Here is an 18226-nt window from a genome sequence, read left to right as displayed (position 1 = left end):
GCCTCCACTTCTGTTTTTATTCATGCTATTGCCTTTGTTTGGAATACTCTTCCCACTGTTCTCTGCCTGACTGGCTAATTAATTTTCATCCTTCAGCTCAAACACCACCCCTGACAGGAAGCCTTGTCTGAACTCCCAGCTTCCCTGGGACAGATTCCCTGACCAGCATCCTGTGCTTGTCTCTATCATCACATTGTACCATATGGTGCTCTTCTCCTCCACTCAGCTTACTGGAGACAAGTGCCATTTCAGTCAACTGGGTGTGAACGGGGTCCTGATGGAAAGGGAGGAGCCTGTGTACTTGAGGCAGGGAACACAATACAGGCAAGCAGAAGTGTGTGTGATGTGTACTCAGGACAGGTCAGGGCTAGAGGATTCAGTATGGGAATTAACAGCATCCAGAAAGTTTAGGAGTGACCATGCATTAGAGGGCTCCATAGGTGAGATCATTCCATCTGATATCAAGACAAGCAATCTCCCCTAAATTACTTGGTTAATCATTGAGAAGGCAGGCTCTTAGTGACAAGTCCTATGCACTTTCCCACTCCATATTGAAAAGAGAGAAGACTGAAGTTGGGTGTTCTTGTTCTCCTTCCATTTGTTAGACAGAAGCCTCTCATCTGCTGGTACCTCCTGCATAAATGAGTAAGGTGACCAAGACTCTAGCTTCTCCTCTAACCTGAGGCTGGTGACAATGCTTTGGCCCCTTACTGGAAAGGGTGGGGTGGGAGTTGGTGACAGAGAGAACCCAGCCCACCATTCCTGCAAGGACTCTAAAATCCCTCCTCTCTTCCCTGTTGCCTCTCTACCAGGAGACACAGTTCCCCCATGCCCCAGACAAGAACCTTCTCTATCCAAATCCTGCCCAATACCAAGATTCACATTGGGAGAGCTGGAGGAGGTCATTTAGCCGGTAGGTGCCAAACCCAGCCAGCCTCACCCCAGAGCCTACAGAAGCAAAATCTCCAGGATGAAGAAATCCTGATTGGGTTCAAACTTCTTTTACAGTGACCCTCAGACAGTAAGCAGCCTGCTGTCGGTCACAGAGTCCAGGTGGTGGTAAATTTGGAACTGAGGCTTCTGACATCACCCCAAGGGCTCTCCTCAGGACACAACTCTCAATGCTACGTCTTGCACACAAGTGCTCAATAAACTTCTGTTGGGTCATTGAGCTGCTGAAATTTTTCTAACATGATGAGAGGAAAGAACATGAATTTTGGCATCAGGGAGATCCTGTTGTGGAAGGCCAGTGGCAAGCTTCAGTCTCCTTCACTGTAAAATAGGGCTAGTAACTATCTCCTGGGGTTGTCAGTGAGAATTAAATGACATATCCTAGGTAAAATCCCTAGCCCAACGCCTGGCACAGAAGAGGCACTTAAATGGTAGTGGTTATCAGTGAGAGGTGCTAGAACAGAGTAATAAGAACACAGACTGTGGAACCAGGTTGGCTCCACAACGTATGATGTGTGATGCCGGAAGTTTCCTTTGCCTGTTTCCTCATCAGTAGCATGAGGATACTGGTGATGATGAAATGAATCAATATACATAGAACACTAAGAGCAGTATCTGGCACAAGGAAATGAGCATGATATGCTAGCTCTAATAATTATATCCCTTGCACTGGCCCTAAACACAGTAATCAAGTTCAGCTTGGAGAAACATGTCAGAGAGAGAGAGAGAGAAGGGGAAGAAAAAATAAAACCCCACAACTTCACATTCACAGAAAGAGGATACAGGTATAGTCAGTAAAAACTGCCCATGGAAGCCATGGAAAGCCTTCCCAACAAACTTGTCAGGCCCCTTTGAATTGTTGCACCCCCTTCTTTTCTGCTCACTATACTTTTGACTGTTTTTGGTGTGTGAACTGTGTCTCTTGTGAGGGCAGGGATCCTGTCCCCTCCCCACCTCAGGCATAAGGCTGTGCACTAGGGAAGAGGTGAGTTGATGAGAGAGACAGAATGTAAAGAGAAGGCAGTACTCCTGGACCCCAACACCCCACCACTCCCACCACCACCAAAATAAAAAAGAATGCTGAGCAAAGCAATTGCCAAGATAAATCACTTTTATCTCTATAGGAAAGGGAGGATCTAAAAAAAATATATAAATTACATTAGTAACACAACATAAGAAAAAAACAGGGGAAAAAAAACCAACAGAGAAGTCTGTATGATGCTATTCTAACCTGTTTATAAAAAGGCCCTGCATCAGAAATTCACAATCCTACCCACTTCTAAAAATATATTTAGACATGTACAGAAGCGGTGGGCTTGTTTTTAAATTGCTTTTTTGTAAAAATATATTAAAGGTGAATAGAAATCCTCTCTCCCTGCCCCCTATCCAAGCCCCAGCTCTGTGCTGGGGATTGGAGACCAGAGGTAACTCTCTCATCATGTTCTAAACCTTGGTTACAACCACTCCCAACCCCTCCCCAACTCACTTCACTTAGAACCTGAAACATTAAAAAAAAAAAAAAGCACACTAGCCTCTTTGGAAAAGCGTAAATCTGAGGGTAAACTTGCTTTTCATTTAAAACACAAAACAACAAACAGCCAGCTCTGAGAGCCCAACTAAATTAAACAGAAACCCAGTCAAATGGAGGTTGGGTTTCAGCTCCACAAAACTTTTAACAAAGAAACAGAAGGGAAAGAGGCCTGGAACCAGGGGGGATATGCTAGCAATTTAGCTGCCTTTGAAGGATCAAGGGGAGGGGGGTGTTAATGGGCAGAAGGGCTGGGGTCCTGGTCTTGGTTACAGCAGTCAGGGCCTAGTCAGGCAGTTGCCTACACAGGGACACAGGCTGCCCTCCTTCCCTCCCCTCACTACCCTCTGTTGCTTTGAAATCCCCAAGAAAAGCAAAGCTGGGCAGAAACAGAGGGAAGGGGAGTGGGAACCTCACGTGCTAAGGGGGAGGTAGCCAGGCTTTTTTGCCTTTGGTGTGAATAGATGGAGGACTGCTTGGCCCCTGGGGCCCCCAAGATAGGAAAAGGAAATGGGGCTAAGGGACCCCTGATTCCAAGGAAGGAGAGTAGATGGGCTGTGGAGAAAAGAAAGACAAACTGGAGACACGAAGACAACCAGGGAAGCCTCACATATTCCCTGTGGCCTGCACAGTAGCTGTTAAGTTCCCCAGAAGCACTGAGAAAACTGAGGTGAAGTTAAAGTGGGGGGTAGAAGACAATGAAGCACTCCACTTGGGCAGTGCCGAAATGGAGAGAGGGAGACATTCTCCATCCAGTCCAGGTCACCAAGGAGGCAAGACAGGTGGGAGGTGGAGGGAGCTGGGGGAGGGTGAGGGAGGGGGTGGGCACTGTCTGGACAATAGAAACATTCACAAAGGGAAGAGGGGGTGGGAGGTTCAGATGATCTGCTCCTTTACAGGTGGGCATCTCCGCTCCTAGGCTCGGGCTCCCCCCACATCAGCACTCTGCTTGAGCGTCCACCTGACATCTGGGAGTGTAAAGGTCCAGGAGTGAAGATGTGAGTTCTGAAGTCTTCTTCAGACCAAGACCTCAAGGTGGGGAGAGAAGCAGGGAGGCTCCTGATGGAGAACCTGGGGTGAGCTGTCCTGCCACATCCTCTCCAGAAGGTCCAGGCTGTGCTCTGTGGTACGGGTGAAGGGATCAGGCCGTAGAGCAAGGGCTATCTGCTTCAGTGGCAGATGCTTTCAAGGCGTTTGGGAGATGGTTTTTGCATCCTGGGGCCCAGCCAAAGCTATGTGGATAATGTTCTGCAGGACCTCAAACTCTAGGCAAATCCCTGGAGCTCACCCTGGGAGAGGTGGCTTCGTCTGTAGCCACCCAAAAGTAGTTTCCTCCAATGGGCTACAAAGTCTCGGTCAAAGTCTTCGGTGTTGGTCCTCTCCCCACCTTGAGAAGTGACAGGAATCTCTCTTCCTCCCGAGGATGAATGAAGTCAGCCCATGGCCTTTCTAGGCCACTCTGGAAATGGCCCACGGTGGCGCAGCAAGAAGACTCTGGGCCCTCCTCTTTATTTCCATGAAGCATTTGGCAAGAGGGGGCAGAGGCCAGAGCCTTCTCCCAGGAACGAGTCTTGAGTGGGACACATCCATTGGGCTAAGAGGAGGCAGGAGAATGGGCAGAGGTGGGCAGGCTTCTGGAGACAGGGATGGAGCCACAGAAAGTGTTGAGCACTGGGCCTCCCACTTCATGACCAGGGAAATACCGAGGGGCCCAGGCTCTCCTCATGCCTCTCCTCGCCCTGCTTTCCAGCTTTAAGTGGGGATGACAGTAAAGGGCAGACAAAGCTGGTGAAAGGGAAACGGATTGGGGCAGCAGAAAAGAGGGCTCTAGTCAGCTGGAAACCTCTCCCATTTACTGGCTACTCAGAGATATGCAAAAGGCAGGCAGGATGCTCCAGTGGAAGTGGGGAAGGGAGTTGAGGGAGTAGGTGAAGGGGCCCATGGGAGAGTCCGTGCCTTTGGTCAGTTCCAAGAAAGCAGGACAATGCGCCTCAGCACCTTGTCCGGGGCAGGCAGGATCCAGGAGTGCCCCGAGAATTGACAACGGAGAAGGCAGTGGGGGTGAAGGGGTGAGGGGTAGGACACAAAGGGGATCACAGAAGCAGTTTGCCATTTCTGTGGATTTTCAGGATACGGCCGAGTCTCTGCTTTGCTGTAGCCAGGCCCTTTTTGGGACGCTTTCCTGTGGGGGAAGGGAGAGGTAAGCAAAGGGTATGGCAAGGGTGCCAGCAGCAGCTCCAGCACCAACTGTCCTTGGGCCACCCCCCTCCTCTGTTCCTCTGCCCACAGTCTCCCCATCCTTATGCCTGGCTCCAGGACCATCTTGGGCCAAGAGGCCCTCCTTAACTACTCCAATCCAACACCACATGCTTTGGCTCTTCCTCCTATGACCTCCTGCAGTGGCTACAGACTCCCTGGTTACTCTGTCTGGTTACTTTTCCCCACTGATTTCTTTGGTCCCAATCATTTTCCTTCCTAACTTCTGCAAGGTGATTGTGCCTCTCCATCTTCTTATCCTGCCCACCAGGATTGAACAAGTGCCTGGTTAGTGATTATAGCTCAGTGTCCCTGAAGTTGCCACTCCCAGGGCCTTGTTTCATTAGAAACCCCATCCTCATCATCCCAATGCCGCACCAATCTCATCACCCTTGAGCTGCGTACTCTAGGGACTGGGCTTTCAGAGCCAAAGTGAGGAAAAGGAGGGCTTGAGCCCTCCCCGCTTCCTCTTTCCCCACATCAAATCACCTCATCACCACATCACCACATCAATCACGTGTCCCATGTGACCTCCTCCATATTTGATCAATTTATCCCCTCCTTCATTCCCTCTGCCAGAGCCCTAGCCTCTCTTCACTGCAGCCTGGACTTGTGTATGTGCCTCCTTCCTAGACTTCCCACCTTCAACCCACCCTCCACTCTGGCCTACCGGAAGGATCTTCCCAAACCCACATCTGGGTTTGTCTCTGCTTAACACTAGTCAATGTCTCTTCATGGCCTATGAGGTCAAGTCCAAGTATCTTAGGTTGCCCATCACTGTCCCTCCCAGGTGTTCTCATTTACCAGAATGCTTAAGGGTTTGAAGCCAGTGACTCTAAGATCCTTCTCAGTTCTACAACCATATGGCAGTCATACCTGGTCCTGTTTGATTGCTCTGGGAGCCAACTGAAGGGCGCCGCTGGGTCAAGAAGACACCAGGGGCCATGGGTGTGGTGCTGCGGTTTGCCTGGGCCATGCCAAAGGCGTTGGGACGAGCAGTATACTCATGGTCAGCAAGACTTCCTGAGAGGGCCTCTTGTTTAGGCTCAGGGGGAGGCAGGGGTGAGGAGGAGGTGAGAAGTTGGGGTGTAGTGGCCAGAGTTGGGCCTGGTACTGCCACGCTGAGATTAGGCTCTTGAGGGCGAGGCTGTTCTACCTCCTTCAACAAAGGCTTCTTCTTGATATATTTCTTCTTTTGGGCCTTCTGTAGCTCCTGAAACACAAGCCAAATGGGAGGGGAGAATTTAGGAGTGAAGAAAAGAGAAGAAAATTTCCCAGAAAGGAATCTAGACGGTGGTCAGTGTGGTTCTACAACCTGCCCCTACTCCAAGCTTAGCCTGGATATATGTACACACAACACACAGGCCTTCCAATACCTCAGGTCCTTTGGTATCAACCATTCTTAAGTCAACACTGCTACTAACCAGTACAGTGGCAACAGAAGGGTAAATGAGTTCAGAGACTTGGGTTTTGGTCCTAGAATTGCCACTTATGAGGTGAACCATGGACATGACTAATAATAATAGCTAAATTTACACCAGCAGCTGAGGCACTTTATATGTTTGACCTCATTTACTCCTTAGAACAGCCCTGAGAAGGAAAATCCCTCAGTTTACAGATGAGAAAACTGAGGTACAGGGATATTAAGAAACATGAGCCCAAAGCCTCACAGCTGAACAGTTGTTGGGTTCAGGATTCAACTAGGTCTATGTGAACACCCACCCTGCACAATTCTCAAAATGGGACATCTGCGAGTGAAAGAGTAGCAGCTTTGGAATGAGATAAACTTGGGTTCAAATCTAGGCTTGTGCTCCCTAAGTTGGATGACCTTGGTCAAGTTACTAACCTTTCTGAAATTCAATTGCCTCATCTGTAAAATGGGCAAAACAATAGCTGGTTTTCAGGGCTGCTGGAAAGATTAAATAATGACATAAAACACATAGCACATAGTAGGTACTCAACAAATGAGAAACTATTATTCTATCTTCATCTCTTACAATGGTTTCTCTTCTTCTTGCTGGTCTTTTCTTTTAATAGAGGACAGTCTTCCAGGTCACTGGATCTTAAAATCTCAGTTTTGGATGGGAGGGATGAATAAGGAGTTGTGTCACTTCTCACAGTATCTTGGATTTCATCCATCCATTGCTCTATGAATATACTATCCACTGTGTAGTGGGTACCTTTATAGTGGGCACCTGGACCCCTGAGAACCTGGAAAGGTGGTGCTGAGAGCATGTGAACGACTTCACCTTCTGAAATGCTACACAGCCACAGAGACCAACTCAGTGATTACATTTCTTTGCCTTCTCTTGGCAACACAGGCCTACTCCTGCCTTCGGAGATCTGACAGGCTGTGGCTACCTTAGGAATTTTTGTGGGACGAGAATAATAATATTAGTAATATATGCCAGGCACTGTTCTATAATTTAACTCATTTAATACTCCTTTGAAGCATGAGAAAAAAAGAATTATAATTCCATTTTTATGAGAAGAAACTGGCACAGAGAGGTTAAGTCACTTTCCTAAGGTTATAGGAACAGTAAGTGGCCAAGCTGCGATTCAGACCCAAGCCATCTGTCTTCAGAGTCTCTTTTATCAGCCAAAATACTTGTTACTCCATCCATACCAAGAACTGCATTTCTGCCCCCATTTCTCTCATCTGAATCCAGAAATTATCTCTTCATACCTAGATCACATAGTTTAAAATTTTCTACCTTTGCTGCCAATCTCCCTTTCATATACATCATCCAGATCCCCCCCCACAGAAGACTAGACTATCTTATGACAGGGCCACTTTCACCTTATCTCAAAAGGCCATCAGCAAGTCCCCACCCAAGTTCAGACTCCCTGGCCTGACATTTATGGTCATCCATCATCTGGCCACTTATACCTAGCCAACCTGTAGTGATAATGATGAAAAGCTAATGTGTCTACAGTACTTACCGTGTGGCAAGTGCTGTTCTCAGAGCTTTTACATATATTACCTCATCTAATCCTCAGACAGAGTCTATGAGGAAACTGAGGCACAGAGAAATTAAGTAACTTGCTCAAGTGGGAGGGAGAAGATTTGAACTCAGGCAGGCTGGCTCCAGAATTCATTTTTTAACCTCTATTTATCTTACTCCATTCCCCAACAAGAAGCCTCCAATCCAAAAAGATCTGTTCATTCTTTTATTCATTCATTCATTCACTCAACCAACAATGACTAAACACATGCTTAACATAGTAGGGATACCAAGTCAAATTAGATATGTCTTCACCCTTGAGGCCCTTACAGTTTAATAAGGAACAAAGAAAAGTACACTTATGATTGTAAGTACCATGAGAATGCTATGGAAGCACAGAAGGCCACTGAAATAAACTGGTGGTGGATGGTGTGAAGGGGTGTTAGGTAAAGGCATCTGAGAGGGCATGATTCCCAATGGGCAGAGGGAACGGTTTGTGCAAAGGCACAGAGGCATGAGACAGTCTGATACATTGAATGAACAATGAGTACCGTAATGCAATAGTATGAGTGGTGTAAAGGGCATGCATGAAGGGTTGACACAAGGTCAGGGAGGAGAGGTAACCAGAGGGCAAATCAAGAGGGCCTTGTGTGCTTACGAAGGAATCCCCTTCTCCTGGAATGCCTCCCTTTCCCCTCCAAAAGCTTAGCCTGCAAAACCCTTCCCAATTTCAAATCTCTTCTTTGAGGTCATCTCTGATCAACTCCACAGAAGTGAGCTCCACAGAAGGCACTAAGAGTAGTTTTCAAACCTTTAATTAATTTGTTCATTTAAAGCAGTCAAACTTCCTTTTTTTACAAATTACATCTTACATGGCACTAGGATATACATAATAGAGAAAAGTTCTGGACAAAGAATGGCCGCCTGTACTGGTTGGTCTCTGCTGGCTTCCATCAATAGCCTCCAAAACATTTCTAAACTCTGGAACTCCACAGAACATCATATGAAAAACATCATTCTATTAAATTTTATTTAAATGGGATGTAATTACTGAATTATATAAACATTTAACTATTTCACTTTATTTTAATAGCAAGTAACATGAAATCTGAAGTTAGAGGATATGAGTTTGAATCTTGTCTCCTCCATTTACTGGCTGTATTATCCTGGACTAGTCACTTAAAGAGAGCCTCATTTTCTTCACCTGTAAAATGATGAAAATATTACCTATTGAAAAGGGTTATTGAGCAGATTACATGAGACACATGGAAGCACCTAACATAAAGCAGATGCTCAATAAATGCTCTAAGCTATAGGATGTGGCATGAGGATCTAAGGGGATACTGATAAGGAGAGAACCACAAGATTCACTTCCAACTGCTCTCAGGGTTGCCAAGCACATTTAAGAACTTTGAAAACTATAACATGCTAGGAAGTTAACTTGATTCTAGGACAAAAATTAGTGGGTGAAGTTTTCTTGGGAAGCATGGGGTGAAGATCAGGCAAAGTATTTGGTACAGAGGACAAGAAAAGCCTCTCTCCGAAAAAACCAAATTCCGATACAGATGAGAGACTGAGAAACTGAGTGTACTCAACTGAGTCACCTCCTTGGAGCTTCATCTGAAGACAAGAGCTCTCACCCAAGGACAGACTTGGTCCTTCCCATCTGAGAGGTTTTCACACACCCAGAAAGGCAAGTGATATTTTCAAGGGCTTTTCTCTGGCCCCCTATTTTCTTTCATCCTAAATCATTTCAACGGTGTGCTCTGTGGAAGTAGCTTGTCACTGAGTTGGTATATGTAGGATATAGGAGGGAGCTGGGATACTGCCATGGATAAAGATCACAAGTTACCCACTTCCCAATGAGACAATGGTAAGATCCTGTCAGCCTGGAGGTCTGAGTTTTGAGGCTCCAAATCAAACTGGAATCAGTGGCAGGGCCATTGCCTGAGTGTCAGCACTTACCTGCTGGGCCAACTTTGCAGCTGCTGCAGCCAAGCCTGTCTCAATGGAAGCTACCCGAGTCCCCTCACGCACAGGACGGTCCTGCTTTGGTAGAGTTGGGGTCACACGGGCTGCAGAAGGAACAGAATGAAGACATTTATCTGAATGACAATCATATTCCCTACCTCTGAGCCCCCCAAAGGTGGTCTCATTGGTTTTCCTGCTTCGAGCTTTTTACAAAGCCAGATTTTGCTTCCCATTGGGTAAAAAGCTAATTCACAAATGCCCAAGGTACACAAAGCACACACTGATTAAAAGATAAAAGTTAATTTCCCTGAATTGGCATGTAAAGTTGTCCATGTTCTACTCCCTACCTACCTCCCCAACCTTATTTCCATTCCCATATCCTCAGCTTCTCCAGACAGAATGGCTTCCTTATTACACCTCCAGAACATGTACAGCTCATCCTCTCTCCCTGTGCCTTCATCCTCATCATCTACACTGCCTGGAGTACCCTCTTCCCTTTTTTCCACCTCTTTAAAACCTGTCCATTATTCAAAAGTAAGCTGAAATCAATCTTCTGTGCAAAACGGCTAGGACCTCTTTGGCTCACACTGAACCCTCCCCTCCCCTGAACTTAGGTACAAGTCACTTAATACATAGCACATACTATCCTGTCTCATTCCCTAATGCTGATGTGTGTTAATCTATCTAATAACCAGGCTATGAGTTCCTAAAGAAGATCACCTTCTTGTATAACCTTTTTATATAATGCCTTAACAATCTTGAATCAAAAAAGTTACTCATCCCACATTTTACATAGGAAGTGTATTTCAGGATAACCAAACAGCCCCAGATGATGAGGGAAAGCTGTTCTTTACAGACGAATGCCAGCTAATAAATGTAAAAGGAATGACAAAATTAGAAAATCACACGTTTGTAAGCCCTAATGAAATAACTGATTCTAGGGAATTGGATATTCACACAGTACCAAAGTATTATCTCACAGATGACTTGCTAGTCTTGAGAAAAAAAAAAACTAACCTTACAATGATGAGATCAGGAGATCACCCCTTATTGTCACTAACAGAAAGATGGCCAACTTCATGCACCTCCTAATGCAATTCAATAGGAAATCTACAGCATTACCTGGGAAGTAGTTTTGCCAAGACCTAACATCAAGTAAGCAGTTCATATTACTTCCAGTTTTTAGGAAACAGAAATAAAAAAAAAAAAGTTAAATGACACCGAGGGCAAACAGTCATCCTATAAGATAACTGGCCTGGTTTCTTTAAAAACACAATGTCACAAAGAAGCAAACAAACAAATCTAGAAGGTGGGATGTGCTAAAGGACAATTATACTAGTTTTTATAACAAATCAACAGCATCAAACAAAGAAGGATTTCTCTAGATTAAGAGATATTCAAAAAACGTGATAGCCAAATGCCATATGGACCCTGTTCAGATCCTGATTTAAACAAAGCCACTATGAAAATGCCTTTTTTTGTTAGACAATTAAGGAAATTTGATTATGGACTTAGTATTAGATAACATCAAGGAATTATCAAATTATTATTAATTTTGTTATGTATGATGACAGGGCAGTGGTTATGTGAGAAAATGTATACTTTAGAGATGCATACTGAAGTACATGGTGGGGTGGGGAGGGAATGACACTATCTGGGATTTGCTTTAGACAGTTTTTAAAAAAAGAAGAAAGCTATAGATGAATCAAATATGGCAAAATCTTTACAACTGTTGATTCTCATTGGTGAGTGTATGGGATTTTACTCTTTTTAATTAATGAAAAAAGTCAATGTTACAGGGAAAAAAGAGGTGGTGGTGGTATCTGACCTAGATTTAAAGATTCCTTGGTTGGTTAGCTATTGTTGTTGCTATAAAGGAGACTTTCTGTATAAGCAGTATGCAGATTTTAGAACAGGCAATTCAGGAGGTTGAAGTCCTTTCTTTAAAGGTGATATTGATATTTTACTTGTTTAAAAAGTGATCTGAAGCAAATCTAGCAAAAATGTTAACGCACAATTTTCAGTCATGGATGGATTCTTGGGTATATTTTATATCGTTCTCCATAGTTTTGTGTGTGTGGTGGCTTTAAAACATGGCCCCAAATTCTTTGACATTTTTCCTATTAATAGGTGGGGTCTATGTTCCCTCCTGTTGAACCTAAGCAGGATCATTTGTAGCCTATAGAATGTGACAGAAGTGACACTGCATGACTTCTGAGGCTAGGTCAGAAAAGGCAACTTTAGTTTCTGCACTGCTTCCTGGAACACTCACACTTAGAGCCCTGAGCAACCACATAAGAAGTCTGATTGCCTTGAGGCCATCAGGCAGTGAGGAAGCTAGTCACATGGAGAGGTCACATGTTGGCACTCTGCTTGGTACTTCTAGTCTTTGAGTCCACCCAGCCCAGGCCCCAGACATGTGAGTTAATGAGACTTCAGATGATTCAAACTCTTGGCCATCCAGCCTTCAAATTATCCCAGCTGAGGCCCCAGACATCATGGAGTAGAGACAAGTTGTCCCCATTGTGTCCTTTCTAAATTCCTGACCTGTATAATACATAAGCATGTTGTTTTAATCTGAAAAAAATTAACCTCCTTGATTAGATCTGGATTTAGGGGAGAAAAAAAACTATGTAAGACATTTTGTAGGGACAGTTGAGAAAATCTGATCATAGAATGGTTTATTAGAAGATCTCAGGGAATTATTAACTGTTAAGTATAACAAAGTTAGTGTGGTTATGTAGGAGGACATTCTTATTCTTAGGAGATACTGAAGTATTACTTTGCAGTAGCTTTGTAAAGTACTTTGAAGTAGCTCAGTAAAAACTATAGACAGACAGATACAGATAATGAAGCAAATACAGAAAAATATTACAACTGTAGGATCTAAGTATTGAGAATATGGGTGTTTGTGTACTCTCCTACATTTATGGATGTTTGAAAATTCTCATAATAAAAAATTTTAAATAGTGAATGAGATTAAGAGATTATAATAACCAAATGAAATGTGTAGTCCTTGAATAGATCCTGGTTTAAATAAGCAAATTATAAAAGCTATTTTTGGTACAACTGGAGGAAATTTGAATAAGGATTTGGTATTAAATGATATTAGGAAGTAAATGTTACTTTACTTAGGTGTCAAATGATGGAACTATGGTTATGAAAGAAAAAGTCATTTTCATAGAGATGCATACTGAACTAATATTTAGTATGTCATGATGGATGAAATCCACAAAAAAGGCAAAGTTAAGGACTTCTAAAACGTCACTTCTGAATTAAAACAATGAAAAAACTGGCAAAAACTGTCATAATAAAATTTTTCAGAACTCTGGAAATTAACCAAAGGTTTACAGCTACCTGGAGAGCATTTATTTAAGAAAAAGCGCTGAATCTCAGTAAAAGCAGTGAGCTTTGTGGCATTTTAACTTGCCCTAGACCCATCCACTTCTCCCCAGCTCAGTGATAGCCTTGAAAAAAAACAGGCCACATTGCCAGTGATGTAGGGAACAGAAAGGAGCTGGAGCTTTCTTCCAAAGCCTAGTGCTCCCTGGGGAGCATTTATCAAAAATATTTAAAGGCAAGCGCTTAATGTCACAGATGCTTAAGGTGATGGATAACAGTTGTGGCAAACAAAAGACCAACCCAAAAGCTGAAAAGGAAAAGTTGAGGAATAAGATATCCACTGGGGATTAGAAAAGCTCTCACGTATTTCTGGGAATCTAAAAGACCATATGCATGCATAGGGGCTGTGTGCATGATCAGGAAAGACTTGAGAAATACAGGCACTCACCTCTGGCTGACTTTGAGGCGCTGCAAAGCAGGAAGTGAAGGCTAAGGCACAGTTGTAAATTGCCTGCCTGAGTGCTGAAGGTATGTCCCAACATGCACATAGAGCCCCTTGTCAAGCACTGGGAGATTTACTGGTTCTAGGCATTTAAGGAAATCTCTGTCCAATCATTAGCTGACCACTAAGCTAACTGAGTAGAAACTTCTACTTTAGTGACTTTTCTGAACAAATTCTGTAAATAAACAAATAACAACAAGCAGCAACAAAACAAACCCTGGGGAGTGAAGTATCTGATTTCCAGAGTCGCCACATTATTTTAAATGTTCAGTTTTCAAAAAACATTAGAAGATATGCAAAGAAACAGGAAAGGGTAGCCACACACAGGAAAAAAGTAATGGATAAAAACTCTCCCTGACTACCTGAACGAAGTTGGACCTACTAGACAAGGACTTTATACCACCTATTTCAAACATGTTCAAAGAGCTAGAGATCATGTCTAAAGAGCTAAATGAGAGTATGAGAATGACATTTCACCAAATAAAGAATACCAATAAACAGACAGAAACCATAAAAAGGAATCAAATAGATATTTTCGAGTTGAAAAGTAACGGAAATGAAAATTTCACTAGAGGGTTTCAACAGCAGATTTGAGTAGGCAGAAGGAAGACTTAGTGACCTTCAAGAAAGGTCAATTGAGATTATCCAGTCTAACGAACAGAAAGAAAAAAGAATGAGGAAAATGAGCAGAGCCAAAGGGACCTGTGGGATGGATCAAATTTGCCAACATATGCATATGGGAAGCCCAAAAGGAGAGAGAAAAAGGGGTGGAAAGACTATTTAAAGAAATAATGCCTGAAACTTTTCCAAATTTGATAAAAAATTAATCTACATATCCAATAAGTTCAACAAACTATATGTCAGATAAACTCAGAGACTACATATCATAACCAAAACCAAAGACAAAGAGAGGACCTTGAAGTCAGCAAAACAGAAGTGACTCATAACATAAAAGATTGACAGTTTACTGATCATCAGAAACCATGGAGGAAAAAAAGCAGTAGGATGACATATTCAAAGTGCTTAAAGAAAATCACTGTCAACCAAGAATTCTACATCCAGCAGAACTATCCTTCAAAAAAGGAGAAATCAGGATATACCTAAATAAACAAAAACAGGACTTCCCTGGTGGTCCACTGGTTAAGACTCCATGCTTCCACGGCAGGGGTGTCGGTTGGATCCCTGGTCGGGGAAGCTCTGCATGCCGCTCAGTGCAGCCAAAAATTTGTTTAAAATAATAATAACTAATCATTCTAAAAAAAAAGAATAAAAAAAAACCCCAGAGAAGTGAGACAGCAGAAGCAAGAAGAACTACAATCCTGCAGCCTGTGGGAAAAAAACCACATTCACAGAAAGATACACAAGATGAAAAGGCAGAGGGCTATGTACCAGATGAAGGAACAAGATAAAACCCAAGAAAAACAAGCAAATGAAATGGAGATAGGCAACCTTCCAGAAAAAGAATTCAGAATAATGATAGGGAAGATGATCCAGGACTTCAGGGAAAAAAATGGAGGCAAAGATCAAGAAGACGCAAGAAATGTTTAACAGGGCTTCCCTGGTGGCACAGTGGGTGAGAGTCTGCCTGCCGATGCGGGGGCACGGGTTCGTGCCCCGGTCTGGGTGGACCCCAAGTGCCACGGAGTGGCTGGGCCCGTGAGCCATGTCCGCTGAGCTTGCGCGTCCGGAGCCTGTGCTCCACAAAGGGAGAGGCTACAACAGTGAGAGGCCCGTGTAGCGCAACAAAAAAAAAAAAAAAAAAAAAAAGAGAGAAATGTTTAACAAAGACCTAGAAGAATTAAAGAAAAAACAGAGATGAACAACACAATAACTGAAATGAAAACTACGCTAGAAGGAATCAATAGCAGAATAAGTGAGGCAGAAGAATGGATAAATGACCTGGAAGACAGAACAGTGGAATTCACTGCTGTGGAACAGAATAAAGAAAAAAGAATGAAAAGAAATGAAGATAGCCTAAGAGACCTCTGGGACAACATTAAATGCAACAACATTTGCATTATAGGGGTACCAGAAGGAGAAGAGAGAGAGAAAGGACCAGAGAAAATATTTGAAGAGATTATAGTCGAAAACTTCCCTAACATGGGAAAGGAAAAAGCCACGCAAGTCCAAGAGGCACAGCGAGTCCCATACAGGATAAACACAAGGAGAAACATGCTGAGACACATAGTAATCAAACTGGCAAAACTCAAAGACAAAGAAAAATTATTAAAAGCAGCAAGGGAAAATGACAAATAACATACAAGGGAACTCCCAAAAGGTTAACAGCTTATTTCTCAGCACAAACTCTACAAGCCAGAAGGGAGTGGCATGATATACTTAAAGTGATGAAAGGGAAGAACCTACAACCAAGACTACCCTACCTGGCAGGGATCTCATTCAGATTCGATGGAGAAATCAAAAGCTTTACAGACAAGCAAAAGCAAAGAGAATTAGCACCACCAAACCAGTTCTACAACAAATGCTAAAGAAACTTCTCTAAGTGGGAAACACAAGAGAAGAAAAGGACCTACGAAAACAACCCCAAAACAATTAAGAAAATGGTCATAGGAACATACATATAGATAATTACCTTAAACGGGAATGGATTAAATGCTCCAACCAAAAGACACAGGCTTGCTGAATGGATCCAAAAGCAAGACCCATACATATGCTGTCTACAAGAGACCCACTTCAGACCTAGGGACACATTCAGACTGAAAGTGTGGGGATGGAAAAAGATATTCCATGCAAATGGAAATCAAAACAAAGCTGGAGTAGCAATACTCATGTCAGATAAAATAGACTCTAAAATAAAGAATGTTGGGGAGCAAGAGGGGAAGATGGTGGAAGAGTAAGACGCAGAGATCACCTTCCTCCCCACAGATACACCAGAAACACATCTACACATGGAGCAACTCCTACAGAACACCTACTGAATGCTGGCAGAAGACTTCAAACCTCCCAAAAGGCTCAGAAGCAGCAGATTAAACCTCCACAATCAACTTGATGTACCCTGCAGACGCGGAATACATGAATAGACAACGAATCATCCCAAATTGAGGAGCCGTGTAGATGAAAGGCTCTTGGTGCTGCAGCCAGGAGTCAGTGCTGTGCCTCTGAGGTGGGAGAGCCAACTTCAGGACATTGGTCAACAAGAGATCTCCCAGCTCCACATAATATCAAATGGTGAAAATCTCCCAGAGATCTCCATCTCAACACCAGCACCCAGCCTCACTCAATGACCAGCAAGCTACAGTGCTGAACAACCTATGCCACACAACTAGCAAAACAGGAACACAACCCCACCCAGTAGCAGAGAGGCTGCCTAAAATCATAATAAGTCCACAGACACCTCAAAACACACCACCAGACGTGGACCTGCCCACTAGAGAGACAAGATCCAGCCTCATCCACCAGAACACAGGCACTAGTACCCTCCACCAGGAAGCCTACACAACCCACTGAACCAACCTTAGCCACTGGGGACAGACATCAAAAACAGTGGGAACTACGAACCTGCAGCCTGCAAAAAGGAGACCCCAAACACAGTAAGATAAGCAAAATGAGAAGACAGAAAAACACACAGCAGATGAAGGAGCAAGATAAAAACCCACTAGACCTAACAAATGAAGAGGAAATAGGCAGTCTACCTGAAAAAGAATTCACAATAATGATAGTAAAGATGAACCAAAATCTTAGAAATAGAATAGACAAAATGCAAGAAACATTTAACAAGGACCTAGAAGAAATAAAGATGAAACAAACAATGATGAACAACACAATAAATGAAATGAAAAAGACTCTAGATGGGATCAATAGCAGAATAACTGAGGCAGAAGAACGGATAAGTGACCTGGAAGATAAAATAGTGGAAATAACTAATGCAGAGCAGAATAAAGAAAAAAGAATGAAAAGAACTGAAGACAGTCTCAGAGACCTCTGGGACAACATTAAACGCACCAACATTCGAATTACAGGGGTTCCAGAAGAAGAAGAGAAAAAGAAAGGGACTGAGAAAATATTTGAAGAGATTATAGTTGAAAACTTCCCTAATATGGGAAAGGAAATAGTTAATCAAGTCCACGAAGCACAGAGAGTCCCATACAGGATAAATACAAGGAGAAATATGCCAAGACACATATTAATCACACTGTCAAAAATTAAATACAAAGAAAGCATATTAAAAGCAGCAAGGGAAAAACAACAAATAACACACAAGGCAATCGCCATAAGGTTAGCAGCTGATCTCTCAGTAGAAACTCTGCAAGCCAGAAGCGAGTGGCAGGACATACTGAAAGTGATGAAGGAGAAAAACCTGCAACGAAGATTACTCTACCCAGCAAGGATCTCATTCAGATTTGATGGAGAAATTAAACTCTTTATGGACAAGCAAAAGCTGAGAGAGTTCAGCACCACCAAACCAGCTTTACAACAAATGCTAAAGGAACTTCTCTAGACAAGAAACACAACAGAAGAAAAAGACCTATAATAACGAACCCAAAAGAATTAAGAAAATGGGAATAGGAACATACATATCGATAATCACCTTAAATGTAAATGGACTAAATGCTCCCACCAAAAGACACAGACTGGCTGAATGGATACAAAAACAAGACCCATATATATGCTGTCTACAAGAGACCCACTTCAGACCTAGAGACACATACAGATTGAAAGTAAGGGGATGGAAAAAGATATTCCACGCAAATGGAAACCAAAACAAAGCTGGAG

The 18226-nt window shown here is 43.2% G+C and overlaps 1 protein-coding gene across 5 annotated transcripts in view; it reads right to left on the bottom strand.

The window, feature by feature from the left end:
• Positions 1 to 2044: 2044 nt before the first annotated feature.
• PHF8 (PHD finger protein 8) overlaps positions 2045 to 18226 on the bottom strand; it is a 99610-nt gene continuing 83428 nt past the window's right edge. For 4 of the 5 annotated variants that reach the window (XM_067722552.1, XM_067722550.1, XM_067722549.1 and 1 more), the window contains 3 exons: positions 9646 to 9755; positions 5612 to 5948; positions 2045 to 4661 (listed from right to left, as the gene is read on the bottom strand). In XM_067722552.1, the coding sequence (XP_067578653.1) occupies positions 4573 to 4661; positions 5612 to 5948; positions 9646 to 9755 (536 nt within the window). In that variant the 3' untranslated portion in view covers positions 2045 to 4572. Of the gene's footprint in view, positions 4662 to 5611; positions 5949 to 8479; positions 8885 to 9645; positions 9756 to 18226 lie in introns of those variants that run through there. The other variant, XM_067722554.1, reaches the window with a different exon arrangement.

Source organism: Pseudorca crassidens, chromosome X, assembly GCF_039906515.1.
Source record: "Pseudorca crassidens isolate mPseCra1 chromosome X, mPseCra1.hap1, whole genome shotgun sequence".
NCBI classification, from domain to species: domain Eukaryota; kingdom Metazoa; phylum Chordata; class Mammalia; order Artiodactyla; family Delphinidae; genus Pseudorca; species Pseudorca crassidens.
Note: the sequence above shows the minus strand (reverse complement) of the source record. Positions and strands in the feature narration are given on the sequence as shown.